At 51.7% G+C, this 25,070-nt stretch overlaps 2 protein-coding genes across 8 annotated transcripts; both read right to left on the bottom strand.

Moving 5' to 3' along the window:
• Positions 1–4,219: 4,219 nt before the first annotated feature.
• FBRS (fibrosin) lies at positions 4,220–16,506 on the bottom strand. Of its 3 annotated transcripts, XM_016132894.2 has the most exons (18): positions 14,958–16,505; positions 14,491–14,670; positions 13,713–13,748; positions 13,568–13,597; positions 12,472–12,520; positions 12,090–12,384; positions 10,441–10,742; positions 10,030–10,235; positions 9,870–9,914; positions 9,565–9,660; positions 9,277–9,345; positions 8,422–8,451; positions 7,970–8,041; positions 7,643–7,763; positions 7,457–7,537; positions 6,426–6,509; positions 6,074–6,281; positions 4,220–5,966 (listed from the first exon to the last, which is right to left on the bottom strand). In XM_016132894.2, exons 1-18 carry the CDS (start codon positions 15,399–15,401, stop codon positions 5,375–5,377), a joined length of 2,940 nt encoding a protein of 979 aa, XP_015988380.2. In that variant the 5' UTR covers positions 15,402–16,505; the 3' UTR covers positions 4,220–5,374. The 3 variants fall into 3 exon arrangements, with proteins under 3 accessions (XP_015988380.2, XP_036081636.1, XP_036081635.1); XM_036225743.1 differs by lacking the exon at positions 9,277–9,345 and having other exon boundaries at positions 14,958–16,506; XM_036225742.1 differs by lacking the exon at positions 13,568–13,597 and having other exon boundaries at positions 14,958–16,506.
• Positions 16,507–17,770: 1,264 nt separating this feature from the next.
• Positions 17,771–22,715, bottom strand: PRR14 (proline rich 14). Of its 5 annotated transcripts, none has more exons than XM_016132898.2 (12): positions 22,671–22,715; positions 21,803–21,874; positions 21,510–21,678; positions 20,768–20,889; positions 20,505–20,694; positions 20,179–20,222; positions 19,867–20,072; positions 18,974–19,562; positions 18,771–18,840; positions 18,600–18,691; positions 18,249–18,320; positions 17,771–18,158 (listed from the first exon to the last, which is right to left on the bottom strand). In XM_016132898.2, the coding sequence occupies exons 2-12, from the start codon at positions 21,823–21,825 to the stop codon at positions 17,900–17,902; spliced, it is 1,836 nt and encodes a 611-aa protein (XP_015988384.2). In that variant the 5' UTR covers positions 21,826–21,874; positions 22,671–22,715; the 3' UTR covers positions 17,771–17,899. The 5 variants fall into 5 exon arrangements, with proteins under 5 accessions (XP_015988384.2, XP_015988385.2, XP_036081637.1 ...); XM_016132899.2 differs by having other exon boundaries at positions 19,867–19,976; positions 22,671–22,714; XM_036225744.1 differs by lacking the exon at positions 22,671–22,715 and adding an exon at positions 22,178–22,544.
• Positions 22,716–25,070: the final 2,355 nt, after the last annotated feature.

Here is a 25,070-nt window from a genome sequence, read left to right as displayed (position 1 = left end):
ATAAAGATCATACAATGAAGATACAATGAAATATTACTCAGCCATAAAAAGAATGAAATCTTACCATTTGTGACAACATGGATAAACCTAGAGGGTATTATGTTAAGTGAAATAAGTCACACAGAGAAAGACATATACCATATGATCTCACTTGCATGTGGAATCTAAAGAATAAATAAACAAACAAATAAAATAGAAACAGATTCATAAATATAGAGAACATACTAATGGTTGCTAGATAGGAGAGGATTTGGCAGGGCTGGGTTAAGAGATGAAGAAGTACAAATTGGTAGTTACGAAATAATCATGGGGATGTAAAGTACAGCATAGAGAATATAGTCAATAATATTGTAATAACTATGTATAGTGTCAGGTGGGTACTAGACTTATGGGGACGATCACTTTGTAAGTTATATAAATGTCTAACCACTATGCTGTGCAGCAAAAACTAATATAAAATAATACCAAATATCAACTTTAATTTTTAAAAAAGCTTATTACTTCATATTAGCAAAGATGTGGGGAAATAGGTCCTCTCGTGGATTGTTGGTGAGAGTGAAAATGGTCAAAGGTTTGTGGAAACCAATTTAAGTAAAAGACTGGAAAGAATGTAAATATCCACTGATGGAGGAGACTGGTTAAATATATTATGGTGTAGCTTTCCAATAGAATATTATGCAGAAGCTAAGAAGGAAGTAGATCGCTATTATTAAAATGGTATAACTCAAAAGAAATAGTTACATGAAAAAATAGTACACCAAAGAGTGTTTACTATATGTAAACATTTGTTTAAGAGAAGAGAAAAAAGGAACTGCTCTGAAGAAACAAACAAGAAATTAACATGATGTCTCTGGAAAGAGAAAATAGAGCAGGGGAGGAGTGATGGGGAAAAAAGGAGACTTTTTACTGTACCTTTCTAAACGAGCTACAAACTTTTTATGTTAATTACATTAGCTGCTGTATTTAACTTTTAAGAACAGATAACACATGTACGTGAGACAAAACCCAAAGATACGAAAGGATAAACAGCAAAAATTAAGTCTCTGCTAAAAAAAAAAAAACCACCTCTACAATGATGGGGTATGTCAAAAGGACACAGGAGCTAACTGAAAGCTGGAGAGTAATAAAATAGTACTGGGGTATGACTTAAAAGTATCAAATAAATATCCATTAATCCTTCATAATATAAATAAATGAATAAGAAAATAAATGGAGAAGAATCAGATTTCCCATGCAGAAGAATTCCAAAACATTTATGTAGATACTCTGCCTTCAAGGAGGTGAAGCCTAACTTCCTGGCTCCTGTAGTATGGGCTGTGCATGGTGACTTCCTTCTAATGAGTAAAATATAGTAAGAAGGGGAACAAGAGTAATTTTGCAGTGGAATCTGAGAAGCACTACCTCAGCCAGCTGATTGAGTTCAGCATCAACACTGATAAATCATCTTGAAGGCACGTATCCTGTTATGATATGATGAAGTGGCACTTTACCTCTGCTTCCTCCCCAAACTCTTAATTCTAATCTAAGAAAAACAACATACACATTTCAATTAAGGGATTTTATAAAATACCTAACCAGTACACCTCAAAACTGTCAAGATTATCAAAAACAAGAAAAGTCTGGAAAACTCACAGTTAAGAGGAGCCTAAAGAAAAAAATGTAAAGTGCTCTTTGCAGAATTCTGGGACAAAGAACATTAGGTAAAAACTAAGGAAATCGGACTACAGTAGGAACTTACATTAATAATAGTACATCAATAGTGATTCAGTAATTATAACAAATGTTAGATATTAATAGAGGAAACTGACTGTGGGGCATATGGGAACTCTGGACTATCCTTGCAATTTTTTTTGTAAATCTAAATCTGTTCTACATAATAAAGTTAATTCTTTTAACCTCCTCCCCAAAAAGTATGTTCCCTTTCTTCTTCTGACTCCTTAAGTCATATAACTTCTCTGAACTTCAATTTGCCTATTTTGAAATAGGGGAATTATTTCTAATCTTTCCAACTGTAATCAATAACACTCTCATTTAGTGAATGTTTCTGTGTACTAAGTTCTGTGCTAAGCACTCCTCACATGCATTATCCCATGTAACCATCACAATGAACCCGTGGGCTGGGATTGTCATTTTCTCTGTTTGCCCACCATGGAAACAGGCTGCAACTAGACCAAAGTCACAGAGCTGGTCAGTGAAGGCCAAAGGTGAACTCTGGTTTGTCTGATGTCAAAGGCTCCAAACATGTATTCTCCACTGGCTCTGGCTCCTCCTTCCTTCTTCTATGCCCATATATAGATGCTGCCCACCTCAAACCTATTTTAAAAGATAGTCCTCCCCAACAAACTGCAGGTAAGTAAGCATTCTCGTTAATAGAGCTCTTACAGTCTGCTTCTTAGAATTTCTGATTAGGAAGGTGTCACCAGTAATGACAAAAATCATTCTGTGAGCATTTGTGCTGTGCCAGGCACTGTTCTAATAACTTTCTGCTTCTTAACTTATATAGTAATGATAGGAAAATCCATTAAAACTCCATCTTCATATATTGCTGGCATGAATCCAGCCACAGAAATGAGCACATTGCTTAAGATTACGTAGCTACTCTGCCTAGCTCATTCAAAGCAAAGAAAGACATTTCCAAACAGCAGCCTCTCACTAGTGAATGATTTGGGTTTGATTTTGCTCTTCTCCAATGCTGACAGTTGTTTTTACTCTTCTTTGACCTCTGCCTGAGGAGCTGCCTGTGTAGGATCAGAACATGCAGAGATGGACCAGTAAAGCATAGTGGCTATGAGGACAGGCCCTGAGAAGGCAGCCCTCGCAATTCTTTCCTTTTCTTCTCACAGTATGTTTGTTCCTCTCACAATAGCTTGTAAGCTCCAGGAAAGCTAGGATTTTGTTTACTTCTGTATTCTCAGATACTAGCTCATTTCCTGGTGTGATGAAGTGAATGGTAGTTGAAAAGAATTAAAGGGCTGTTCAATGAATCAAATGAATAGGGAGGTTTTGACTTGGTTGCTGGGGAGTACTCACAGGGATGGAAATAGAGTAGGGGGAGTGCGGTGTCAGGTCTAGATGATAATTGCTTGGGATATCAGAGGTACGTGGGAGAGATCGAGGAGAGGGTGGATACACATATCTAGAAACTATTTCACTGAGAGTGCTTACAGACACCAGGGAATACCCTGAATAGTGGCAACGGCCCATTCCTAAACAATAGAGTGGAGGGGATGGTGGCAACCTGGAGAGATCATAACCCATCTCAATGCACAGTCATAGGGAAAGCAAGTATAATGTCAACAGATTTTTGGATTTTTCAAGATAAGCCAAAAAAAGAGAGCGATGTTAAATCTTGTCTGCAAACCAAATTTCTCCTGATCACCTGCTTCTGACTTCTGTTGGAACAATCTAGGCTTGAGTCTTCCCTAGAAGACTTGGATATGTGTGGTGGTAGCAGAGAACGTCGGATCCATCACCCATAAGGTGATGCGTACACTTGGAGCAAGTCAATTTTGGGTGGCTCATCTGGGAGCCAGCCTGATTAGTATTCACTTTAAAAAAAAATAATTACATCAAAGGTTGTTAATATAGTTGTGAAATAGTACATTTCACAGGATCCCATTTTACCACAATATTTTAAGTACCTAGTTACAAACTAAGAACTGGAGTGATGCACTCATGACAATTAAGTGGTTTTCCTCTGTGGGATGCGATTATGAGGCACTTTCCCTTTGTATTATGTATTTCCATGTATTTGAATTTTTATATTGACCATGTGTTAAAGAAAAGCCAATAAGTTAAATAACATTATACACCTTTCCTAACATAACCATGCATAAATGTATGTGCAGGTAAACATACAGCAAGGTGCTTGAAGAATATTTACCAAACAATTGACAGTGGTTACCTCTGGAGAAGGGAGTAGGGTTTGCATGGGTTGGCAGGTGAATGGGAAATTTAGTTTTGCTGTCTTTCTGCGGTGTTTGAATCTTATATAATGATGTACTCCTGGAGTAGAGAAAAATTTGAAAACTCCAGTGCCCAACACTCCAATCCATCCATGCAGAAGTAGAACTCTCCCATGTGGGAGGGAGGGGAAAACTTTGTCAAGACATGGACACTACTGTTGTCATCCCTCCCTGACCCCAGGACCCAGCTCAACAACCCTCCCCCCACCTCCCCACCCAGGTAACCCACACACACTGAAAGAGGAGCCAGGGACCTCATTGTAACACTCATTTTTATATAAATATCCGGAAGTCATGTTACAGAATAAAGCCCCACCTGGGAAAAAAGTCAACATTGTTTTTGTTAAAACTGCCCCCTGCCTTCTAGGTTGGGCCCCAGCCTGGGGGCACCTGCTGCTTTGGGAAGGCTGGGGCTACTGTGGAGAGGCTGCTGAAGCTGCCGCTTGTGTGCCCCGCCCCACCCCCAGACCCCCTTCTTTGGTGTGTGGTACATAGGTGACCTTCTCTGGCCCTCCTTAGCCTGGAGCAGGGGGCTCTGGGAGCAGGGTTCTGGAGAGCAGGGCCCAGGAGTTCTGGGGGCACTTGGAAACGGAATGGGGAGACTGAGCCACAAAGTAGACTCTGAAGCTTAGAGGATGGGACACACAGAGGTAACAGGAACATGTGGGGGGAACCTGGACTATCATGTCAGCCAAGCAAGAAGCACGTGCCCTTCTTTCTGTTCCCCGGTTGGTCCACCTCCTGCTGGACCCCATATTCCCAGGAATAAACCCTGGGCCTGCCGGTCCCCTTCCAGCTCTTCCCCCTGCAATTTCCCCTCCCCCCACAGAGAGGCCAGAGGCTAGGAACACAGCACCAGTCTGAGGATTTAATTAACCAGAAAGGGGGCTTATTGGGAGCGGCACCCCTGTAAAAATGTACAAAAGGTCTGGGGGGGGGCTATGTGGAAGGGGAGATAAATATGTACATGGAACCCCCCTTCCTTTAGCCCCTCCTCCCCCAGCCCTGAGTGGGCATGAGGACTTGGGTGGTAGGTGAAGGGGAGGGGGAGCACTTTGGCCTCTGGCTTAGTGAGCCCTTGGGGAGGCAGGCCAAGGGCCTAGGGGCCCTCAGAGGGGACAATGGTGCACCTCAGGAAATCATGAGCTAATGACCTCTGAAATGACTCCTCTCTCACACACTCACACACTCACACACACAGACACGCACACACCTCTCTAGAGGTGTGTGACCTCTGCCTTCCCAATGACCCCAAGGTTCATCTGATGCTTAGTATCACAGGGGCTGGGGCTCTGCTCTCAGGTTCTATGACCTCAGAGGTCATAACATTTGCCCTCCAGCCCCCTTGGCTCTAGAACCTTGTCAAAAGGAAAGAGGGATGGAGCTTTGCCCCTGCCCCTCCCCTTCCCTCACCTGTCAGCCCGGGCTGGGCCAGGGGCTCTAGGTGGGGAACTAGGCCGGGGGGCGGGCACAAGTGGAGGTGGTGCCCCCAAAAGGGCTCCTGGTGGGGTCTTGCTGAGAAGGTGAGGGGTTCCCGGGGCTGCAGCAGGTGGTGGCGGAGGAGCCAAGCGGCTGTATAGCAGGGGATGGGCAGGTTCCAGACCATAGAGGCGGGCAGCAGCCACAGCTCCTGGTCCAGTCAGCTCCTCACCTGCCTCATAGAAGCGAGGTGGCCTTGCAAGACGAGGGGGCCCTGCCAACCAGGTTGGCTCCAGGAAGCCAGCACAGCGCTCTGGCGGACTAGGGCCCAGAAAGGGGGGTGGCCGGGGCCTCTCAAACAGCAGGTGAAGGCCCTGAGGCCCTGTAGTGGCGGCGGCGGCGGCGGCTGCGGCAGCGGCGGCGGCGGCAGCGGCAGCAGCGGCGGCGGCAGCAGCAGCCTCCTCTTTCCGTTCTTCCTTTACCCGCACAGATTCCTTGGCTGGCCGGGCCCCTTCCTCGCCAGCCCGGGCCTTGGGAGTAGCAGGAGATACTCGAAGCTGGGGCCGTGAGAAGGGGAGGTCCCTGGGGGCAGGTGCGGGGGAAGAGAATGAAGGCAAACCAAAGGTCAAATGGAGGCTGACAGGGGAGGCAGACAGTACAGAGGGTGGGGAGTGGTGGGGAAGCAATACCTGTCTTTTTCCTCCTTGGTGATAGAGGACTCCCTCCGCTCCACAGGCCGCTCCTTGTCTGAGCCTGGTGTGCGGGCGGCCTCAGGGGGCCGGACCCAGGCAGGAAAGGCCAGAGGACTGCGGTGCAGGCGGCCCCACGGGTCTGGGGGGGAGGAGAAGGCTGGCGGGGCCCCTGGGCTTTCTTTCTGGGCAAAGACGGCGCCGGAGTCTAGACAGAGAGTGAAGGAGAGTGACGGGAGCCAGGAGTGGAAGGCCCCACGCAAGCAACCGCCCAGCCTCCTGCCTGGGCACCTTAACCCGCTGTCATAGCTCTATACTCACCCCACCCCGCCCCACCCCACCCAGCACTCACTGAATGTGGGGCTGCCCAGGCCTCCAAAGGCCCCGTTCGAGAGGGCAGCCAAGGAGGCGAAGCTTGTGGGACGCCCAAAGGGATCTGTGGGAGAAAAGGGGATGGTCAGAGCCTTGAGCAGCCAGCTCCAAGCAGATACCAAGAACTGACGGGAAGAGGCAGACCAGTGAGCAGGCCCTGGAGCCTTCGGCCACTCAGTTCTAACAGCCAGATGCTGAGCACTTCTTGGGCCAGGCAAGGCACTGAGCTCTGATATGTGTTTGTGCTGTTTAACCTCTCAACAAGCCCCATCAGGCAGACAGGATTATTCCCACTTTAAGATGATAAAAGAGGCTCAGAGAGATGAAGTGACTTGCCAACAGTCATCTAACCAATGAGTGATTCCCCAAACCCAGGACCTGACTCCAGAGGTCAAGTTCTTCCCCTACTCCCCCTGACACCAGCAACCTGGACCAGCTCTATAGCAAGTCACTCTCCTGAAGAACTCTGCTGGCTTCCTCCCACCTGACATGCAGGGCCCCTCCCAGCCTGACTGTAACTTTATGCATGTGTCACATAGCCAGTCAGAACTTAACTATCCCACTACGGGAACCTCACAATTTCCTCTTCCAAGAACAACTTTCCCTATGCCTCCAGGCTTAAATCCTCCTGGTCCACCCAAACCTGGGTTAAATCTCCCCGAAGACTGCCTGAGATCACTAGCAGCAAGGTGACCATGCTCTCCCGTGGGTCTGTGTAGCCTTCCTCCACCTTCCTCTCCCAGGTGGCACACTACCCTTCATCACTGGCTATTTCGGAGAATATCTGAACTGTCAAAGATCAGCAATCACTCTCTTCTTCCCTACCATATTTTACAGATGATGAAATCAAGGCTCAGAATGAGTAGAGTAACTTGCCCAAGGTCATAAATCAAGTGGAGCCAGGTCCACCCCTATTCCTGCTGCCCCTCAGGTCTAAATTTTATCCCAGCTTAAGAATTCTTGCAAGTCAGAGACAAGGCCTACATTGCCCAATATGCCCTTGGCTCTTACCAATGTGGGTGCTGGGGCTCAGAAAGGGTCCGTGGGCCCCGGGAGCTGCCGTGAAAGGGTTGGCTGTAGCGTGGACGGCACCTGGGGCAGAGAGGTGGGAGACTCGGATAAGGCTGAGTGGGCGCAAAGTGAGCCTCGGCTATAGATGGGGAAACCTCAGGCCCCAAAAGAGCTGGCCAGACTCACCAGTCGCAGTGAAGAGGGAGGTGGCCGGGTGGGAGAGCTCCTGGCCAGTGGGCAGGGCCCCATAGGGCCCTGGAAGGCAGGGCAGGAGGTCGTTCCGAAAGTCAAGCTTGTGGGAGTCGCCCTGCATGGAACAGGGAGAGGGGCAGTGAATGAGGAGTCAAGTTTGGTCCTGCTCTGCTCTTCCACCCCGTGCTAATTGTTGAATTGCTCAGGCAGTGACCAGGGACAGAATGGGATGTTTCTGGCCAAGATTCTACCAAACTCTACAGAAGTTAGATGCCCAAAGTTCAGGCAGGCCCACTCTCCCCAGTCCTCCATCCCCAGTACCTTCATCTTTTCCTGGTGTCTCAGGATCATGTAAGCCACACGCACGTGCATGGCACACCACTTCCCTGGTTTCTGCCGCCCCAGAAGAATAACCAAAGGGAAAGGGAAGGAAAGAATGTTCACTTGTCACCCACTCCAGGCCTGGCCCTGCACCCAGACTTGCTATACAACATTTCCTTTTATCATCCCTACACTGAGGGATGACTAGGTCCATTTCACAACCTTGGAAACTGAGGCTCAGAGAGAGAAACTGTCTTGCCCAAGGTCCCATGACCAGTTATATCTGAACCCAGGTCAGGGCTACAGTCCTTCCGCTTTCTGCCATTCCACATCTGGCTGCCTCCATGTCTTGGGCTTCTGACTAATTCCCAAACAAGACCACCACCCACCTAGCCAAACACCCTGACACCAGCCCCCAGCTTCATGCAGCCTGAGGCCCTCACCACACTCACCCTCAGAGGTGGCCGGAAATGGTCAGGGATCTGGGGATGGCAAAGCAGAGATTGGTGGCAATTCAGAACTATTTAATGACTTTGGCACCTCATCTCCATAGTCCCTCAATTCCCGCCGAACACTTCCTGAGACCATGTGTGGCTTCCTCAAGCTTTTTCCACTTGTGTCAAGACTCTTTTCCCCACTTCTCCGACTCTGTGCCTCTCCCCTACAGCACTGAGTTTCTGAACCAGGCCCCAAGGAGATGCTTTGCTTGGAAGGCTGAGTCATGGGTTAGTGGCTGGGCAGGACACATTTTTCTACCAGAGAAGCTATCCTATAAATGGCTTTATGTACTGAAGGTCTGTTTAAGATTCTTCAGAGAAAAGCCTTTACTGCTGCTAAAAGCTTGGAAAACCTCTGATCTTGTTCATCCTTTAGGAAACACATCTTGTGCATTTCGTGCTGTTATCAGAGCCACAGGCTCTAAGGCTGCTACATGTGCTAAGTGGGAGGAAAGACTTGGACTCCCAGTGCCACTTCGCAAAGGGAGCTTATCTCTTCGCTGTTTTATGGACAGGACTTCCTGGTATGATATCATTAAAAAAAAAAAAAAAAAAAAAAAAAGGTTCTGTGACTTAAAAAATTTTAAATTCCTTAAACCACTGTCCCAGTAATATTATTTCTGGAGCAACTTCATGAAATTCCCATTCCTCATGCGTAGGACATCCTATCATTTACATAAATTCCCTCACATCAGATTCTCAGGAATACCCCTGATCGTATAGTAAAGGGAGAGTCAGTGGTTCATTCTCAAGTTACTCTCCCTTAACAGATCTTCCAGCAACCCCAGGACCTGACTTGGCCCCCCTCACCTGTGTTCCCTTTTGGGGAAGCCCGCTTGGCACTGGCCCCAGTCGTGGTGGCAGCTCGGGGTTCGTGCTCTGGGAAACGGGAGTGATCAGTCAGGAGAGCTAGCACTAGGCATAGACAGGGTCTAGAACCAAGCTGGGGCTGAGATGGGGGAAACATGGCTTTGGGAAAACCTGGGTTCACAAGGGGAGGGCAGGAGGTTTGGGGAATGAGAAGAAGGTATGTGGATCCAGGGGTATCTGGATTTTAAGGGGTGGGAGGTGGTGGTAGTGTCTGGTTTGGAAGCTCACCTTGGGCTGGAAGGCCCCCTGCAGGGAGCCAAAGGAGACAGCTGGCGGGAGGCCCGGAGGTAGGCCGGGCACTGCGGGAGGGAAGGCCGTGTACGGCTGTGGAGAGAAGGGGACTAGTCCAATCTGGGAGTGGAGGTGCAGCCCACGTCTGGTCTGCTCATCAGTCCTCTGGCCTCCACCCTAAAGCCCCCAAGGAGCTCTCCCAGGCTCAAGGCTTTTGCTTTGGAAGCTGAAGACTAGACCCCAACAGTCAGGGCCACACGCACTGATACATCTATGCCCACACACCACACACACACACTCACATTATGCCGGAAAAGGCCTTCCATCTTTCCTGGGTATTTCTCAAACTAGGGAAGAGAAGGGAAGAATAAACTGCCAGCCAGGGACCCAAAGGCCTTCCCCTGGAAGCCAAACCCTCCTCCCAAGTTCTGAGCCTCATCACCAGCCCAATAAGGAGCTCACCATGTGGGGGCCGTGGGGTGGCAGCAGGCCCGGGGGATAAGGGGTGAAGTGCTGGTGGGTGTGCTGGTGGGTGTGCTGGTGCTGGTGGTTGTGCTGGTGGAACTGGAAGGCCAGGGGCCGGGCTGAGCCCCCTGCCCCCACCACCTCAGGGCCACCCTGGGCATTCAGGTAGCGAGAGTTCAGGTCCTGGCCGATCAGGTCCTGCTCTGTGGGAGGGGAGGGGGAGAAGGCTTTAATATCTGTCGCCACCATGTCAGCCTCCTTGGGCCCGGGTGACTGGCCTTCCCTTCTGGCCTTGAGCCATTCCCTCCTCAAGCCCTGCTGGATGCTAAGGTTCAAATGCCCCAAAGCTGACTAGGCCCAAGCCCAGGGCCATGGCCCCCCACCTCCCGGCCAGGACCCCAAACTCACCAGAAAGGGCGTTAGCAGCTGAGGCCCCAGGGTGCCCTGGCACCTGCAGCAGGGGTGGGGGTGGGGGCAGGGTGGGACCAGGGGAGAACAAGGAGGGGTGGTGGGGTGGTGGGGGAGGCCGCAGCCCAGGAGGGGGAAAGCTGTGGGTGGACAAAGGAAGGGGCAGTGAGGGCGTCGGGGGCCGGTGGGTGAGCTGCGCGGACGAGGAGGAGGCAGATGAGGAGGAAGAGGACGAAGAGGATGATGAGGGGGGAGGCTGAGCCACGGGAGGGGCCGGGGCCTTGGGGGGCGGCCGTGAAGAGCTGGGGAGAGAAGTGGGGAGATGAGTGAGGGGTTGGGAGGTGCCAGCTCTGACGGGAGTAGGTCAGAAGCCTGGGCGATACCTTGACCCTGGTTCTCCAACATGGAAGGTGGTAGAACCCGGCCCCCAGGACCCCCGCCCCCGCCCAAGGAACCCATCCTCAGACCTCCCACAACCAACAACCCCCACTCTCTCCCTCTCTAGATCTCCTCTTCCACATAGCTGCCTCTAATGTCTCTAGCCACGTGACTTTCCCTTTTCTGACTCAACCACAGCACAAAACTTATCATTCACTTTGACTCTTAATTACAACAGGCCACCTGGGTTCCTACCCTAAGACAGTGGAAGCAGCACTTTGCTGGCCCGGCCTAGCAGTTCTAGGCCCATCTTGCCATTAACATCCTGGGTGACCTTGAGCAAGTCACTACCTCTCTCTGAGCCTTAGTTTTCTCCGTAATAAGAAAAAAATAATGATGATTACAATAATGACAAAGATAGTATCAGTGATAACAATGACAATAATTCTTACCCTTTAATGGACACTTACTGTAGACCGAATGCTGTAACTTGCTTTATATGCTAAACCAAGTCTTCAACACTTCACACCACTTTCCCAGTTGCTGCCACACCCATGTATCCACCTGCACCATTCACTTCTTTCTTTAATGTAACTCAGTTTTCTTTTTGACTTAGCCTCACCCAAGCCATAGCATTTTAAATCAAGGGGTTGGGGTGCTAGTTACATTTTTCTAAAGCACATAAAAGCTGATAAAAATGTACTCACGTAACATCTGAAATTATCTTCCACATTACTAACGAAGAAAAACACACACACTTTGGGAAACACCGCATTAACTCGCAATTAATACTCATGACAGCTTAGAACAAAGGTTCTGTTATTATTTCATTTTACAGAAAAAGGAAATTGAGGCTCAGAGAGATTAAGTGACTTCTCAAAAATCACACAGCCAGTTAAGTGGCAGAGCAAGAATTTGAATCCAGGTCTGATCGAAACCAAAGCCAGCACTCTTAATCATCATGTCAGCATTTCCCAAAGCATGTTCTGAAGAACACTATTCCTAGCAGATGTGCCTTGCAAAAAGGTCTCACCAGCAAATACTACTGGGAAATAGCACAAACTGGACACCTCCTGCATAGTAATACATATAAGGTTCTAATGAATTCTGTAATAATTTCTTCACATTTGTTTCCCCTAGTGTCTTTCAAACTTTTCAAGTCTCAGAATCCTTTTTCAAATCATATCCCAAAAGTACTATCCGATGTCCCAGCCACAGAATGCAGGAGTTGGTGCCAAAATGACCAGGCCCTTCCAGACCAGACCACTCACCTGCCAGTGCTGAGGTCCAGGCTGCTGCCATAGGGAGAAGTGCGGAGGCCAAAGGGTGAGACCCGAAGCTGCAGCTGGGGTGGGGGTGGCAGACTGAGGGTGGCCGGCAGGGGTGCCGGGGGTGAGACAGGAGGCCGAGGGGCTGGTAGAGGTGGTGGTTCCTTCGGGGGGAAAGGCACTAGCAGCGGATCGGGCCCTGGGGGCTGTTCTTGGCTCCGCTCCAGGCCCGACACTTTAGGGACTACGGAGAGTTTTGCTTCACAGTTCCCATTGAAGGCGCCGTGGGGGCCTGAGGCTGTGAGGACAGGATAGCCAACATATTTAGTTGAAGCCCATGCTCACCCCAGTTCCCTCATCTCCAGCCTCAGTCCATGATACCAACCTTTGCTGGTTGAGACAGTAAAGGATGGGTCAAGGTCATCATCGGAGACCTGGGGAAGAAGGGTAAGGACAGGGTCAGGTCCTGGTCAGGCCAAGCCATACCAAGAGAGGCCGACAGCCTCTGAAGGAGGAACTGGTAGTGGTGGCAAGCCTATTCCATCGCCCTAATTGAAGTCCATCAAAGACTGTGCTCTAAGGTGCCTATGCTGGGGGAAAAGGTTGGAGCAGTTGAGCCTAAGAATCTCATAAACTAGAACTAACTTAAGGCAGCACTGAGAGAGCAAAGCAGCAAGGGAATCAAAGCAAAATGTCAGATATCACTAACTGCTGGCCAATAGGCCTACCTGGATTATTTGTCTGATCCACAAGTGTTAGCAAAAAATTTTAAACTAACTGCTGATATTCAGAAATCCAAAGATGCCTCATAAAAACTCAGACTTGCAGGTCCTCTTGAGAATGGACCCCTATACTCAACGATAAGCTAAAACTAGATAGTGGCTGCCTCCTTTAAATAAACAAGAACTCTAGTTCACCACATTCTCTGTCCAGTCAATTTTTAAAACTAAAAACAAGACACACACAAGGGAGTGCGAATTTAGTTATAGAGGTAAAGCATCAACTGCTCTATTTGAAATAGGACCCACTATTTCAAAACAAGCAAATCAGCCCTGTTAAACTGAAATATTCTTTTATAAGATATGTTCTTATAATTACAACGATTTAGTGTTTTCACTGCCATGACTAGTGTCTCTAATCACACTCTAATCTATAACACTAATGGACAGCAGGAAGGATGACTTTGGTTTCATAGCCTCTTTGGATTTCTATAGGGAACCATAAGTATCTGGAAGGGCGTTGGGAAGGATGGCACACCAACCAAGGCAGAAGCCTATTCTTTGGTCAACTGGCGCTAATCACCAAAGAAAAAAAGTCATTTATACTCTCAATCCCCCTTCCTCCTCCAAAAATTCTAATCCTGACAACCTAAGCCACGTTCTCTACGCAAAGGGAGGCTCTGCTGCAGAGAAGACCTTCAAGCTGCAGTTTATTTTATAAGCTGTAACACTGCCCACCCAATAAGTTCTAGCCCTACTCACCCTCTCATCCAGATCGCTTTCTGCATCACACTGGGGAGAAGGAAAGACAGAGGTATCACAAAAGGGAAGAGGCCCAAGGTCAAGAGGGAACTTTTGGAGAGAGAGTGCAGTGGGAGGGGCCAGTACAGGTAGAGAGAACACTTACTATGTATCCAGCTTCCAGAGAGTGACGGGAGGAGGCCTGAGAAAGACCAGAGTCCAGAGGTAAGAAAGGCTGACTGGCGAGGCCTTTGAATAATGCCTAAACTCCCTGGCAAGGCACTCAAGGTCCCTCACGACCTACTCTTAATTTCTTTCTACCTATTTCCCCTGTTCCCAATACTCTGGCCCATTTTCCAAATATACAAGACTCTCACATTTCTGTGCTTTAGCCCAAAACAACTTTGCCCCATTTCTCCTCTTAGCAAACTTATGACTACCCTTCAAGGCCTGACTAAGACATCTTAGGGGGCTTTCCCTAACCACAAACCTCCTCCCATCCCCCAGGCAGAATGAGTGGTTTCCTCATGTGGGTTTCTGCAGCATCTCTCCTAGATCCCTACCTTCTGTAGTTTCTCAGGTTTTAGGCTAGGTAGTTGCTTATAAATTGTTTCTTTCCTGCTAGACAGCCACCACCTCAAAGAGGAGGGCAGAAACTATATCTAATTCATTTACGATTCAACTAAGTCCCTTTGATTCATCTCTGAATTGTGAACATGCTTGAGACAGACTTAGTGCCATCCAGAAGGAGGCGAGTCTGACTGTGGACACATCTTCCTCAGACTTGGGTGGGGGAGTGGGAGCTCAAACTGGCTGTGCGTTCCTTTTGGCCTTTGGAGACTGAGGTCACTGTTTAAAACAGTGCTATTGCTTATAGAAAACAGGTCTACCTGAAAGATGTTCTGCCCAGAGTGTTAAAGGACAGGGATTTGGAACAAACTCACCTCTTTCCTTCTCCGCTTATTGGGCCATTTTCGGGCCCGATTCCCAGAGGGCCGGCCAGGCTCTCGATCAGAGCTGTCCCCTGGCTCCCCAGCGGCCCCACTGGAGCCCCCCCTCTTTTGCTTCCCAGAATGCTTTAGCCGGTGTTCCAGTCGCTCTGGGGGCTGAAGAGAGGCATCCTTCTGTAGAGGAGGAGGTGGTAGGACTAAAGTGGATGGAGAAAGAAAAGCTCCCGACCTCTCTAGGGATGACCAGGCTACCGAAGTGGCCCTCAGGTAACCTGGTTGGTCCCTGGAGACTAGCTCTACCTCTTCCCACCCCAGGGTGGGGCAGAGGCCTGGCCAGAGGAGCCGGTCGCTCTGGTTCGGGGTGCCAGCATTCCCCCCTCAACTCCACCCATTCCGGACAACGTATCCTCCTCTCTGCCCCTCCGAAGCCCCCAAAGGTCCCCAGCCCTATCAGGCCCCACCTGCAAGGCCTCGAGGCTGGCGAAACTGGCTATGGCGAAGCCATCGATCAAGTCCTCCTCCTCTTCTTCCTCCTCCTCAGGCTCCTCCTCGGCCTCGCCGTCGTCTGCGCCCCCTTCTTCTTCCTCCTCCTCCTCCTCCCCGCGGCTGCCCGAGCCGGCAGGCCGCTTCCGAGCTCGGGGTCGCGGGGGCCGAGGCCTGGGACGGAGCCGCCGCCGTCTCGGGCCTCCGGGCCGCTCTCCAGATGAAGCTGACGACCAGGGCCTGGCGGGCGGCGGCGGCGACGACGAGGACGAGGAGCCGCGCGGGGCGGCCAACAGGGCCCGGGGCGCGTCGCCGCCAGGACCTCGGCGGCGCCGCTGTTCCCGGTCTCGGCGCGAACAGCGCCGCCGCCGCCGCTCTCCCTCGGCGGCCCAGCCCGGGCCCGGAGCCGCGGCCGTCTCCATGGTGACGGCCCTCAGTGCCGCATCCGGAGGCGGCTGGGCCCGAAGCGGCCTGTCCGCAGGCCCGGGGTCGCAGGCGCGGCGCTGACGGCTGCACAGGGACGTGAGGGCCACGGCTTCCCCTTTAAAGCAGGATCCACTGGCCCTGAGCTTGCCCAAGGCCAAGGCCTGGGGAGCCGGCGCCGCCCCCGGGGCGACAAGCCCGAAGGCCCCCCCCCTGTGGGGCCGAGACGGCGAAAACGGGGCGGCCGTCCCTTTAAGGCGAGGCCTCAAGCTGTCCAGCCCCTGGTCCCTTTAAGACGACCCAACAGTGTCCGGCTAGCCTAGTGCGGTAGCCGCCCCCTGCCAGGGGTCGAGACCAGTCTCCCCGAGGAAGAAGAAGGGCCACCCCTTTAAAGGGGACCGAAAGCTCGCCCCGAAACGCCGACCTCCCCTTTAAAAATGTCTCAAGTCCTCCGGCTAAAAGAGGCCACCCCTTTAAGGAGTCCAGGGTCCTCAAAACAGCAGGCAGCCCCTTTAAGAGCTCGGGACTTAAGTTTCTAGTCCTCCACAAGAGGCCACTTCCCCTATAAGCTGAATTTAAAGGACTTCTTGCGTGTGTGTGAGGGGGGTGGGGGTGGAGAGGAGCTGAGACTCCTTACTCGCTCCACTTCTTCCAACAGGACAGTTCTGAATTTGTCAGCTTCTGTTCGATGGCTTTCCCTTTAAGGCTGGCGTTGTAGTCTGCCGAGTTCAGTGGCCACCCCTTTAAGGAGATTTAAAGGGGCCTCTCCCAAGCCCCGGTCTTCCAGCCTCCGCCTCCGGTCGCCATGAAAGGATGGGGGGGCGGGGTCGCAGGGGCCAGCCCCCCCAAAGCCCCGGATGTGAGGCAACGGTGACGGGTAGACCGTCTCTGTCGGCCGACATAAAAGTCTCTTCCTCCTTTCCTCGTCTGTCCGACTTTGCGTCTCAAGGGATCAGGAACGGCCGTTGGGCAGCGGGAGAGTTCCAATGCATCCTCCTGTTGTCTCCTTTGGAGTCTTAGGCCTCCTCCGCCAGAACTTCCCTGCCCCTCCTCCTTTTTCCTCCTCAGCCTACACCTCCTTCCTCTGTCTGCCTCCTCCCACTCTCCGCCCCCTTCCCCTCACCCCTCCACAGGCTTAGTCGTTGATAGGTTGAAAAGTGTACGTCAAGTCAGAGGGCGGAGTCAAGCTCGGAGAGTGGATAATTTGTAACCGCCCTCAAACCCTGGATTGGGTACACGTCAGAGTAGCTCTGTCCTTCATCAAGTCTCGTGACTCGATTGGTTAGAAATAGGTGCTTGGGGCGATGTCCCAGATGACCCCGCCTTTTCCTGCTCTTCGTTCATTGGTCTGCCTTCTGACTGCGTCAAAGCAAGGAATCGGGATGTGGTGCGCGAGCCCTAGCGGGCGGTTGGCCGCGGGGCGGCGCGCGGCCGCTGAAGGTTCGCGTCGCCCGCCTGTTACGTGGTCTCTGCCTTTATGCCCCTTGGCTTAACCCACTGGCCGCCTGGCTTCTCGCGCACGCTCGTGGCAGTATCGTCTGACGGGCAGCTCAGCATGATAGCACCGTGGCTCCTGGTGGCCCGAACACACGGCATGCCTTGCGGGCGCCAGACGCGTGGGAAGGAAACCGTGTTCGGTTATCGCTCAGTGCAGTGGGAAAAGTGGTCTCTGCCTGCTAACAAGGAAAAAAAAACAAAAACAAAAAACCTCTCTCTTGAGTACCGGCACTTTCTCACATGTTAACTCATTGGATAGTTCTTTTAGGAAGGTACTACTAGCCTCATTTTACAGAGGTGGGGGCGGGGGGGAATTGACACATTTACAAGATTTGGACTCAAGAAGCCTAGCTCCAGAGTTTGTGCTGTCAGCCACTGCTCTGTTTTGCCTCAAGTTATAAAAGCTGTAGAGTGCCACTTCTGGTCTCCTTGTGCCTGGGTTATCCTTTTAATGAAGACGTTGCACTCACTCAAGTTGCTTTCCTATGTATAAAATGGATATAATTCCCTCTCAACCGGTATGTACAGGTCAAGTACCTGTGAGTTTGTTGTAGGTGCTCAGTTAGCACTGATTTACTCTTAGCTCTTGAATCCAGCGACAGGTCCTGGCCTGCATGTTAAGAGGCATTCAGAGACATCTTGGTCAAGGCTTTGGTCCACCCTGGGACTTTCAGTCTCCTCTTTGATGTGAGTTGGTTGAAGCCTGACCAGGATCCCAGATCACAGTATCTTTTGGGGCAGATTCAGAAGTATCACCCAGGGAAATTCTGAAATCAATGAAGTATCTTCAACGGTCATTTCCCTACACCCTCCCTGTATTAAACCCTCATTGTCTTCCTTGGCACTTCCCTTATAGGAACATACAAAAGAATCAGAAACATATCAAAAACTTTACTAGAAATATAGAGAAAAAAATAAAATGGTCTCAGAGGCTTCCCTTCCCTCTAGGATGGATGTACAGATAAACAGATGGAGCTCCTAGGTCCAATGGGGCTGCTCCCTAATCCACTTCCTCCTCTTTCAGGAATAAGGCATCTAGCTCCTCCAGCCGCTGCTGTAGTAGGGTTCCTACATCTGGGCTGGGGGCCAGGTTGGAAGTAAGAGTCCTGCCAGCTGCAGCCCGCACCCCACGAGATGGTCGCCGGGATCGAGGAAGGCTACTGTCCCGAAATTCTACAGCCCGCCGCAGCTTCCTTGAGCTGGTGAAAATCAGAGTCCCGTTGCGCTCCCGGGGTTCCTCAAAGATGGTCTCAAAGGTCCTAGACCAGGCAGGAGGGGTGCTGGTTAACAGTATGCCGCCTGGTTCCAGCCTTCCCTCTTATCACCCCCAAACCATCAAAGTTTCTCACCTCCTGGTTGTGGGCGACTGGTAATTCTTATTGGTGTAAATTTCTTCCAAGCTGAACTCTTTCTTGTTCAACCTGAGAGCAAAGGGCAGAGGGCACTGAAAAACCTGGGGCCAGTGGGGCCTGGAGAAGGAATCAGCAAGGCCTGGTGTGTATTTCAATTTCTGGGATGTGCCAGGGGCCAGGAGCGCTGCCTGAGGCAGATGGATAGTTCTAAACACAAATCATGTCCAGACCAAACTGACTCCTCCAAGGCGGACTGTGCTCCCTGAGAGGAGACACAGCCACACTTCAGGGGATGTGAACCTACATCTGTTTGGCCAAGACAGCTCTGTGCACAAATAAGCATCTCACCTGATTGGTCGAGGCAGCCCCATTGGTGTAAGGTTTGGTTGAGGACGGGCTGGGGTCCTGCGTATTCTGAATCGAGAAACCTTTCCCATGGTCTGCAAAAATGGAGCAGAGGTAAGAGTGCGGCATGTGCACAGGTTCTCACTGTCTCCCCCGCCTCATCTGTACTCCTACCTTGGTCTCCGGGTCTGAAAGCACCTGGTCCTCTGAGGCCCTTGGCTCCTTCCCCTTGGTTGACCCCGATCTGCAGAGAAGATTAAGGCTGAGACAAACAACATTCAAGGCAGTATCCCCATCTCTTGCCCACTGGATACTAGGGAAGGAGGCTGGGCCCGACTGTGGCCAGGGATTTAAGGAGGGTTTATAGAGAGCACTACCTGGGTTCTGCAGGTTCAGAGAAGGAGGAAGTGGATGCGGTGGACGAGCAAGATGTGACGAGGGGAGGAGAGCCTCCCACTCCTCCAAGAGGGAAGACCTCTTTCCGGAGACAGGGTCGAGGGGGTGGCGGGGCTCGGGCCATCTCTCCACCACCTACAGTGTGTCGCCGGGGCCGTGGCCGGCTTGGGTGGTGTAGAGCAGGGGGCCAGCTGCAGGTATCTGAGCCAGGGGGCCCCAGATCAGGACAGGAGTGGCTTCGGCCCAGAGAGGGCTTAGGGAGAGGTGCTGGGGTATTGTGGTCTTGGGTCCGCCACTGGCGGATAGGGGGGCGGGGACTGACAGATGCAGTACCCTCAGCAGCCCTGGACTGCTCGGCCTCTGAGATGGCAATCTTCAACTCCAACTTCATGGGGGCTGACGGGGGTGGGGGCTGTGGGGCTTTGTTGGGTGTGAGGAAGATGTCAGCAAAGCTCTCCAGCTTGGAGCGGACGGAACGGAAGAGGGGGGCCAAGCCCCAGGGACTGAGGCGGGGGCGTAAAAGGCTGGACGGCGGTGGGGTCGATGGGGGCTCCAGAACAGGATCTGGGGCTGAGGAAAGGAGAGGGTCACAGGTGGGCATTCCTCAGCTGCAGGTGTCTAAGCCCCGCTTCAGTACCTCAGCCCATCTCCCAAACACTAAACTGCCCACTGAGTAATAAGCCCACTCCTAACAAACTATGCCCTAAATTTAGGAGTTGAACATCAGGCCTCAGAAGTCTAAACCCAATTTTCATATACCAAGCTTTGCCCTGGGAGGGGGCTAAAACTCACCCTCACCTCTGCACCTGACATGTCTCAGCTCAGCTAGGATTTTCCAGAGCCCCAAGTCTCATCCCTATATCTGAGTTCTTACCTGGTGATGGGTTCTCCAAAGGGTCTGCAGGCAGGGCAGATGGCTGGAATGGGGGTTCCAGGTCCCTGGGTGGAGGCACTGGCTGGTTAACCATCATCGTGGACTCAGCTCTGGGATGAAGAGGCAAGGAAAAGTCTGGGGGAGCTTCCAGGTCCAGATCCCACCTGAGCGAGCACCTCCCCTGTCCCTTAAGGCTTCCGAAGGTGCTACAAGGAACAATTGGACAAGTGAATTCTGATACCCTTAGCTCTGGCTGCCTGGATAATGGTTGTTGCCTGGACACTTTAATAAATCCTTCCCCAGCCATCTCACCTTCTTGCTGGGATGATGAAGCTGGGAGCCTCGTCAGCGAAACCCTGGATATAAACAGGGGATGTTTGTGGGGAGGTAGGGAAGCCCCCTTTGGCCTTCTTAGCTTCCCACATCCTGACTCTCTCAGTCTTCAGATGTTTGCCTGCATTCACACCAAACCCTTTTTCATGTAGGTCTTTGCTCAAGCAGTAACTTCTATCTAAAATGCTGTCCTTTCTCTGAGCAAAATCAACCCAAGATGCAACCCTCCTACCCCTGTCATCTACCTCCACTGGAGTTCCTACCCACAGCTGTACCCCTGACATCCTTACCCGAAGTTCTCATACCTCAGCGGGGGGTCGGGGGCTGGCAATGTCTTCTAGCATCACCACCAAGGTGGGCTGGGGGGCCCGGTCCACCTCTCGTGAAGGGACCTCCTCTGGGCCAGGGGTTGTCCTTGATCGACGCCTCAGGATGGAAGGAGGCCGGTGGACGCGACTCAAGGGCTCTCGGCATAAATTCAGTGGGTCGGGAGGTCTAGAAAGGGAACACGAAGATCAGAGGGGCTCAGCTGTGTTCCCAGCTGACCTTCCCATACTGCCATGCTCACCTGGCCTGGGACGACCACATGGCCTGTCGGGGTGGCAAGGCAGGTGGCTGGTTATGGATAGAATCCCGATGGCTGCTGGCATGCTGTGGGGTGGAGGTATCCTCTCGGGGCACTAGGGGGACCTAGGAGAGGAGGTGTCAAGAGCAAGGTGATGAAATGAAGTTGTGATGGACAGGGCCTTCCTGTGCCTATGCCACAAAGGTGTCAGAGATCATGGCTAAAATTCACTCAAGATTCCCAAGAAAGAGGTGACTCAAACTGAATTGGGGGCCAGATATTACAGTGTCCTGAACTGCAGGTGTGGGACCTGGGTGATCTTACCCAGGCTGTTTGGAAAAATGAAAATAAAAGGGTGACCTTGGGTGAGTCACTGCACTGTTTGGGGCTTCAGTTTTTCTTATCTATGTAATGGAGCCAATGACCTCAGTCGGCTTTCCAAGGATTGCCTAGAAGTTGGGGTGGAAGAAAGCAGAAGAGTTTCTCATACTTAAACAGTTGTAGGGATGTGGTTCCAGCCTGACAGGGTTAGTGATAAGGAATGGATACTGGGGACCTGGCCCAATTTGAGGCTGGAGTAAGAGTGAGCCAAGCAGACCTCTAGCATTAGGGAGGCTGCCTGAGCGATGGGTGTGAGAATGAGGTGTTTGGACCTCAATTGACTTCACTAGTGATCCGGCCTAATGGGTACTGAGAAGGGACAGGGGCAGGGCGAGAAGGAGTTCTCTCAGTTCAGGGGGCTCACCATATGGGCAGCCATGACATCTTCCAGCACCACGGCCAAGACCCGCCGAGAGGCCTTTTCCAAGGGTGAAGGGGCTACCAGGGGCTGCAGCCTTGCCCGTTTCGGGCTTCTGGCTCCCCATAATGCTCGAGCCAGGGGCTGGCGGCACAGATGTGGCCGACCAGGAGGGCTGGAGGATGAGAGAAGCAGAGGACGGTCGCCTAAGCCTATCGTTAGCTCTGTGGTTTCCCCTGTACGGCCGCAAGGCTCCCCGTTTTCCGGGTTCAAGACAGGCTGGTGGGGTGTGCTCTCACCTGGAGTTCCCGGGCAAGTCCATGGGGGAAGTGGCGGCTCGGGGGAGTCCCTGGGGGATCCCAGGCTGCAGCCTGGGGAGGTGGGGGGAGCAGGGGATTGGGGAGTGAGGGCCAGCCCTTCCCTTGGGGCTCCGCCCTTCATGGTCCGCCCGCAGCTCCCGGTAGTTCACAGGCCGGAGACCTGGGGCGCGAAAGGGCGCCCCCGGTCGGCCCTCCAGAGCAGTGTCTCCCCACTGCCGCCGCCGCCGCCGAGATAAGCGATCGCTCGCGCCCTGCTTGGCAATAGCCTAGAGAACCTGAATTGCAGTGGCCCCACTTCTCCCACAGCCTGAGCCTCCTGGGGCCTTTGTCCCTGTAGATTCCGCCCTGAGATACCCCAGGATGAGTTGGGATCCCGGTCCTCGGAGGCTCAGTTTCCACTGGATCACCTTGATCTTCATCCACTCCCAGCGAGTGGCCAAGGACTTCGAAGCAATACTTCCACACACCGACAGGCCCCTCTACCCCACTAGCTCCCCTACACTAGATCCATGCGGAAAGAATCCTACAGCTCGGTTCCTCCAATCAGACGCCACGCGAGGATCCTGCTCTCCCTGTGAGCTTTGGCTCCGCAAAGCTCTTCTGAGACATGCGCGGACCTAGCTTCAGCATCACGAATTCAGTCAGGATCCCCGGGGATCCACTGTCAAGCAGATACCCCCTCCACTCCAATCCCGGGAGGTCCCGCCCACAGACCCCCTCCCTCCTCGGATCCCCGCCCAGCGCTCTCCCCAGCCCTGGACCAGATGGTTCAAACGTTTCCTTCCCTCCCTCCTCCCGCCCTCTCTCCAGCCGCTCGGTGCCCTCCCCCCTCCCCCGCGCCGCTCACCGCCGCCTCCCGCAGATCCCCGGTCTTCCACGGCTCCCACCTGCGGCTCCTTTAAAACCAGCCTGACCCAGTACCGCCCAATCGCCTAGGGCCTTCTTCTCGGAGCCTCCGGACAGCGTCCAATCGCCAGTCCGTGTCTTCCTGGGTGGTGAGAAACTAAGTGAAGCCTCCTGGCAGCCATCATCCCTAGGGGCAAGCAGCCAAATTGGGCAGCGCCACCATTATAGTTGAGGGCAGATAGCGCTATCCTCGAGGAACAGAAGTAGACCGGGTGGCGTCACCTTCTACAGGCCAGGCAGTGGTCGAAGACTATGCCAAGTTACTTGAGATATTGAGAAAACTGTAGTGAAGCTAGCGTGCCGCCACGTTTTTTAAGGGCATTTTCCGTTTTGTTTTGTTTTTTTTTAGGCCAATCAACGTGAACTGAATGCTAACGATTTGTGAAATTCCCAATTTCCTAGAGAGGCCTCATTGAGGTCGGTTCTGGCAATATCCTGGGTTCCTTAACTTGGTTCCCACGTTGCAGGGAAGAGTTTGGGAGTGCAGAGGTCGGGAGACTAGGGCGAGTGCCCCTTCCGGCACCGTCGTTTGCACCGTATCTTGGCGAGACTGAGCTGAGCCAAAGTCGGCAGGAGGCTGGGGGCTTCCTAGTGTTGTGCACCTCTTCCTGGAGAGGTGGAGGTTGCTGCGGCCTTTGCAGAGGGCTCAGTAGAGGGGCTTCATTGCAGATCAGTAACCAACTTGGCGTGCTTGGTGGCGTCCGCCGCGTTCTTTTCTGTTCTAGGCTCCCACGAACCCTCTGGCTAATGGGGCTTGTAAACAGCCCTTTGTAGTAAGGGATCAGGGATAGAATTCCGCTTCTTGGAGAGGCTGCATCATGGAACCTTTATCAGGCTGTTGGAGAGGAAGTGAGTATGTCCTGTTTTACATTGTGAAGGCGCCCTCACCGCCTAACCAAAGTTCTTCCTCCACTAGTTCTTCTCCATCAGTCCCTGGTCCAAACCAGTACTTTTTTTTTTTTTTTTTTTTTTTTGGTGCAAGAAAGCCTGAAACCTACAATTCTTGATCTGAGATGAAGATGTAGAGGACCTAATCTGCCCAGCATAATTGTTTCTTATGGGATTGTGTGATAAAAGTAGTAACAGAAAGGATGCTATGGAAAGAACAGACTCAGTAAGAGCAGGACTACAGGGACTCTGTAATGCGAGAACTGCTGGGTCTTTTGGAATTCCATGAGACTTATGATGGAAGTAGGCAGTAGCTCTTTCAGTTAGAAGTATTCTAACCCTCCCCTGCCCCCATCAAGGCTGGCTGCATAGTGCCTGAGGATGTTCCTTGTAGGGTATGGTGATGCTTCCAACTGTGAGTGCTTAGAGAGCCTTCTCAACTTTGGTGAGTTGAAAGGCCCTATATAGAATCTCAATTGCTTAAATACACAAGTGCTTCCCGGACCCCAAGGTGAGAAAACTTTCAAGGGCAGAGCAAAGAAGTCAACACCATGGGCAAAGGAAGTAGTCTAAAGAAAGGGCCCGGCCTGAGACTCTGGTAGGGAGGGCCCAGCCCTATGATCCTAACTGGAGTGCCAGAGTTCATCAAATTGAACATAGACTCTGGTCTTAGCCCTCAGCCCAGGCCAGCAACTGTGAGCCTTTATAGCTTCACGGTCTTCCTCTGCCCTCTTTGAAAGTCACCATTTCAACAACTACTTTACCCATCACCTATGTACACACTCTAGGACATAGCCAATGTGTGCTCATCCAGTGGCCAGAGGCCACACACAGCTTCCAGTGGGCCAGATAATGTGGTGGAGATTGGCTCTTCAGGGCACATACATGGGTGTATCATTCTTCAGGAACTCTGGGTGCATTTGGACTCTGGATCTCCCATCTGTTTACCTGTTCCTTGACCTCAGTGGTTTCATTTGTAAAATGAGAACAATAAACTTTGCCATGCCTATCTCAAAATAGACTTGGAAGATCAAGATCAATCGAGGAGACACATCTGAATATGCCTGATAAATAAGTTATCTTACGCTACAAGTAAAAAGAGGATGATAAAAATTTCCTCCTTTCCCTCTCAGAGTGTCCTATGCCTTCTGGTCTGTAAGACAGTTGCTCTGCTCAGTGCCTTTCTCTGCAGAAGCCTGTAGCGTAAGCTCTAGATCAGCCAGGGAAGGTTAGGTTAGGTTGTGGTTGTAGGGTATTGAGATGAGTTTGGGCTGCTGCTCTGGTTTGTATCAACCGTTCAACGAAGTTCTAACATCTCCTATATGCTGTGTCCTGGGGATAGACAGGTAACTGTCCCCAAGAATTTGGAGTTTATATCCCTGTATACAAGATTGCCACTGGCTTTGCTGATTCTTTCAGCTTCAGTCTTCTCTACCCTGAAGTACTCAGTCCA

Source organism: Rousettus aegyptiacus, unplaced genomic scaffold (genome assembly GCF_014176215.1).
Source record: "Rousettus aegyptiacus isolate mRouAeg1 unplaced genomic scaffold, mRouAeg1.p scaffold_m13_p_8, whole genome shotgun sequence".
NCBI classification, from domain to species: Eukaryota; Metazoa; Chordata; class Mammalia; order Chiroptera; family Pteropodidae; genus Rousettus; species Rousettus aegyptiacus.
Note: the sequence above shows the minus strand (reverse complement) of the source record. Positions and strands in the feature narration are given on the sequence as shown.

Excerpts from the sequence above, each read along its gene's own strand:
- FBRS (XM_016132894.2), bottom strand. The coding sequence starts at position 15,401 with ATGGAGACGGCCGCGGCTCCGGGCCCGGGCTGGGCCGCCGAGGGAGAG. Across the intron at positions 9,661-9,869 it reads AAGGCCTTTTCCGGCATAAT|CCGTACACGGCCTTCCCTCC; the intron begins GTGAGTGTGTGT and ends TTCTCTCCACAG. Across the intron at positions 8,452-9,276 it reads TTCCCCAAAAGGGAACACAG|ATCCCTGACCATTTCCGGCC; the intron begins GTGAGGGGGGCC and ends TGCCATCCCCAG.
- PRR14 (XM_016132895.2), bottom strand. The coding sequence starts at position 21,944 with ATGAAGGGCGGAGCCCCAAGGGAAGGGCTGGCCCTCACTCCCCAATCC. Across the intron at positions 20,890-21,509 it reads ATGTCATGGCTGCCCATATG|GTCCCCCTAGTGCCCCGAGA; the intron begins GTGAGCCCCCTG and ends CTCCTCTCCTAG. Across the intron at positions 20,223-20,504 it reads GCCCCCGACCCCCCGCTGAG|GGTTTCGCTGACGAGGCTCC; the intron begins GTATGAGAACTT and ends GTTTATATCCAG.